Source organism: Silurus aristotelis (genome assembly GCF_946808225.1).
Source record: "Silurus aristotelis genome assembly, chromosome: 8".
In the NCBI taxonomy this organism is placed as follows: domain Eukaryota; kingdom Metazoa; phylum Chordata; class Actinopteri; order Siluriformes; family Siluridae; genus Silurus; species Silurus aristotelis.
The window spans coordinates 30,805,239-30,810,170 of NC_139581.1; the positions used below are offsets into that span (position 1 = coordinate 30,805,239).

General features: G+C 46.2%; 1 protein-coding gene across 2 annotated transcripts in view; it reads left to right on the top strand.

Moving 5' to 3' along the window:
* Nucleotides 1-300: 300 nt before the first annotated feature.
* Nucleotides 301-4,932, top strand: part of sparcl2 (SPARC-like 2) — a 6,412-nt gene continuing 1,780 nt past the window's right edge. Inside the window, exons 1-6 of one of the 2 annotated variants that reach the window (XM_083549137.1) lie at nucleotides 301-521; nucleotides 616-681; nucleotides 1,052-1,124; nucleotides 1,528-1,612; nucleotides 1,868-1,986; nucleotides 3,956-4,104. In XM_083549137.1, the coding sequence (XP_083405263.1) occupies nucleotides 616-681; nucleotides 1,052-1,124; nucleotides 1,528-1,612; nucleotides 1,868-1,986; nucleotides 3,956-4,104 (492 nt within the window). In that variant the 5' untranslated portion in view covers nucleotides 301-521. Of the gene's footprint in view, nucleotides 522-615; nucleotides 682-1,051; nucleotides 1,125-1,527; nucleotides 1,640-1,867; nucleotides 1,987-3,955; nucleotides 4,105-4,932 lie in introns of both variants that reach the window. The other variant, XM_083549136.1, reaches the window with a different exon arrangement.

A 4,932-nucleotide genomic window follows, 5' to 3' on the forward strand; every position in this document is an offset into this window, starting at 1 on the left:
TACACACCTCTGTACACCTCCACACACCTGACCACACTTATACACACCTCCATACACATCCACACACCTCACCACACTTATAAACACCTCTGTACACATCCACACACCTCACCACACCTCCATACACAACTCACCACACCTTCACACACCTCACCACACCTATACACACCTCTGTACACCTCCATACACACAGAACTCCAGATGCCACACCAGGCCTCCCCACATCTCATGCACAAGATGAGAAGAGAAAGAGAAAGAGAGAGAGAGAGAGAGAGAGAGAGAGAGAGAGAGAGAGAGCTGTGTTTCTGACTGATGATGAGGTGGGTCCAAAGATTTTTCAGCCACAGAACAGATGTAGAAAAAAAAAGAAAGGGGGGAATGTAAAGGGGAGCGAGAGTGTGATTCTGCTACAGAATTGTGAAAAATACAGAGGAGAGGACTAAAAAGAAGAGGAAATAAGAAAAGTGGAAGAGACAGAGACAGAGAAAAAGAAAGAGAAAGCAACAGACAAAAGGAGTGAGGTGAGTTTTTACTATACATTACTGAAGATGTCTTTAATAATGAGCACATGTATTACTACTACTTATACTACTAATAATAATGATGATAATACAGATGTTCAGACACAACCACTTTCACCTGCTCACACTTCTGATGACCATCTGTCTCCATGTCACCTTGGTAAGTAACCATGGCAACACAAATATTCAGGAGAATAATGAATGTTAGTAAACATATATAATTAATAATCAGGCAGATGATTTAATTCTTTAAATTAAATGTGTTTAAGTTTAGTTTTAAAGTCTAAAAACATCTGGGACTTCCTCCATCATCGCATATACACACACACACACACACACACACACACACACACACACACACACACACACACACACACACAAGCAGTAGGTGAAGCAGAAGCTGCAGTCCATGTGTGCATAGGAATGCAATGAAAGTGCAGGAAAGTAAATCTGTGTGTGTGTGTGTGTGTGTGTGTGTGTGTGTGTGTGTGTGTGTGTGTGTGTGTGTGTGTGTGTGTGTGTGTGTATAGGGTGTGAGAGCTCAATACAAGCAGAGGCAGATGGACAGTGAGTTGAAGCCGTATGTGGGTCGAGTGGATGCAGGTGAGATTAGATTAAACCAGCACTAACTCATTTATTAATGTGTTCAGAGTCACAGTGACTCCGGACTCTGTGCTGAAACTCTCAGGGCTGAAACAAACTGACGCAAGCTTATAAAGAGTACATATGGATGCTTCTGCTGGAGATGATGTATGTGGGAGGTGCAGTTGTGGCTCCAGTGAAAGGAGACTTGTTGAATTGTGTTCATTTATTTTCCCTGAGATTCCTGTGTGTGATGCAGCTCTCTGTTCTCCTGCACTTCTCTATATTACTGATGGGTTCTCAGTGGTGGACAGTAATGAAGTAAATGTAATTCATACCTGTATATAAGTAGATTTTTTTTATTCAACTACTGAGGTGAAAGAAATATAAACGAATGAAATAATGAGCTTGACTGTTTCTGCAGCGTTCCTGTGTGAGTTAATGAAGTGTTATAGTCCTGTTGGATCTCAGTGTCAGGTGGTGAAGAATGAAGACATTCTTATCCCACAGTGCGTTTGTCCAACAACCTGCCCTCAGTTAGTACACACTCACACACACACACACACACACACACACACACACACACACACACACACACACACACACACACACACAATTCTTATTTAACCACAGACTGACAATTTGAAGTGTTTTAATTGATCTTTTCATGATTTAAGCTAAACACATTGTGTGTGTGTGTGTGTGTGTGTGTGTGTGTGTGTGTGTGTGTGTGTGTGTGTGTGTGTGTGTGTGTGTGTGTGCAGGCAGGTGGCCCCAGTGTGCAGTGTTGTGGGTAAAACCTACATCAGTGAGTGTCTCCTTCACAAAGAGGCATGTCGCAAAAAGCGCCGCATTGGAAAGGCACACAACGGACCATGTCTGGGTATTTCACACATACAAACTCCTGCTGCGAACAGACCCCACACACCCCACACACACTCCACCCCCCCCCCCACACACACACACACACACACATACACTCCACACACACTTCACACACACCCCCCCACACACCCTCACACACACTTCACCCCTCCACACATACCCCATACACTTTACACACACTCCACACCCCCCCCCCCCACACACACACACACGCCACATACACCCCTCCATACACTTTACACACACTCCACACCCCCTCATTCACTCCACTCACTTCACACACTCCACACACTTCACACACACCAACAACACTCCACACCCCACACACCCCCGTACACTTCACACACACTCTCCACACACACCGCACACACAACCCACACACCCTACACACACTCAACCCCCCACACACTCTCGAATCACTTCACACATCCATGTCTTCAGTACCACCCATATTATATCACCTCATTATTACAAACTGTTTACATGCTGTTTTTTGCAAAAACATATTGTTTAGATTTTGTTACACACACTTCACACACACTCCACCCCCCCCCCACACACACACACCCATACACTCCACACACACTTCACACACACCCCACACACACACACCCATACACTCCACACACACTTCACACACACCCCACACACACACACCCATACACTCCACACACACTTCACACACACCCCACACACACACACTCCACCCCCCCACACACACACACCCATACACTCCACACACACTTCACACACACCCCACACAGACTCCACCTCCGCATACACTCCACACACACTTCTCACACACACACTCTCCACACACACCGCAACACACCCATACACTCCACACACACCCTACACACACACACACACACACACACACACTCCACCCCCCCACACACCCATACACTCCACACACAGTTGACACACACCCCACACACACACACACACACACACACTCCACCCCCCCACACACACCCATACACTCCACACACACTTCACACACACCCCACTCACACTCCACCTCCGCATACACTCCACACACACTTCACACACACCCTCACACACACACTCCACACACACTCCAACTCCCCACACATACCCCATACACTTCACACACACTCTCCACACACACACCGCACACACACCCATACACTCCACACACACCCTACACACACTCAACCCCCCATACACTCCACACCCCACTCACACAATATACACTTCACACACACACACACACACACACACACACCCACACCCCATACACTTCACAACCCACACACCACCATACACTTCACACACACTCTCCACACACTGCAAACACACCCATACACTCCACGCACACCCTACACACACAACACCCCAATACACTCCACCCCCTCATACGCCTTACCCCCCCCCACATATGCACAAAACATACACTTCACACACACTCCACACACTTCACACACACCAACACCCCTAATACACTCCACCCCATACACGCCACCCCCCACCCACACCCCCCATACACTCGACACCCCACACACACCCATACACTTTACACACACTCTCCACACAACGCAAACACACCCATACACTCCACACACACCCAACACACACTCAACCCCCCATACACTCCACACCCCACTCACACAATATACACTTCACACACACACACACACACACACACACACACACACACACACACACACACACCCCCCATACAATTTACACCCCATACACCCCCATACACTTCACACACACTCTCCACACACCGCAAACACACCCATACACTCCACGCACACCCTACACACACAACACCCCCATACACTCCACCCCCTCATGCGCTTCACCCCCCCCCCCCCACATATGCACAAAACATACACTTCACACACACTCCACACACTTCACACACACCAACACCCCTAATACACTCCATTGTGTGTGCGTGTGTGCGTGTGTGCGTGTGTGCGTGTGTGTGTGTGTAGAGGTTGGAGTATGTTCAAAACAGGAGTTGGGTCAGTTCCCTTACAGGCTGCTTGACTGGTTTTTTTTAATCAGCAGAATAGGAAAACGATACACAGCCACACACACTTCAAGCTGCACCACGTACACACAGAGAGTACAGCTTGCACAGGTAACACACACACACACACACACACACAATTTTTCTATTTAAATAAATGAATAGATTACAAAATATGAAATTTTAAATAACAGAAATTACTAGAGGTCGACCAATTCACTGGTTTAATTGGCACAGATTGATTGCTAGAACTGTTGGTTATCGCCGGAAATTCATAGCGGTAGTTTTCCCAGGTTGCGTTATACAGTATGAGTACAGTATAATACCGTAGTTCAGTACTATTTTACATGGAATGTTATATTTGTTCTTTTTTTAATCCAAGAACATTAAAAATTATCAGTTGATTAATCAGTTATTATCAAGTACAATCCAACCTATCTATCGGTGAAAGCCACTACCAGTCGACATCTAGAGATTAGTGCAGTGACCAAATGAAGAGAATACACAAGGAGATGCAGCAGCAGGTGAAGGGGAATGTGGAGAAAGCCAAGAAAAAGCAATAAAGGATGGAGAGGGAAATGTGTTGACTAGTGAGGAGAGTGTGTTGAGAAGGTGGAGGAAGTATTTTGAGCAGCTGATAAACGAGAAAAATGAGAGAGAGAGAGAAGGTTGGATGGTGTGGAGATGTAAAGCAGGATGTAGATAGGATTAGTAAGGAGGAAGTGAGAGCAGCGATTAAGAGGATGAAGAATGGAAAGTCGGTTGGACCAGATGACATACTGGTAGAAGCGTGGAGATGTTTAGGAGAGATGGCAGTGGAGTTTTTAACCAGATTGTTTAACAAGATTCTGGAAGGTGAGAAGATGCCTGAGGAATGGAGAAGGAGTGTGCTGGTACTGAACTTTAAGCATAAAGGAGAGAAGAGGAATAAAAGTCAGT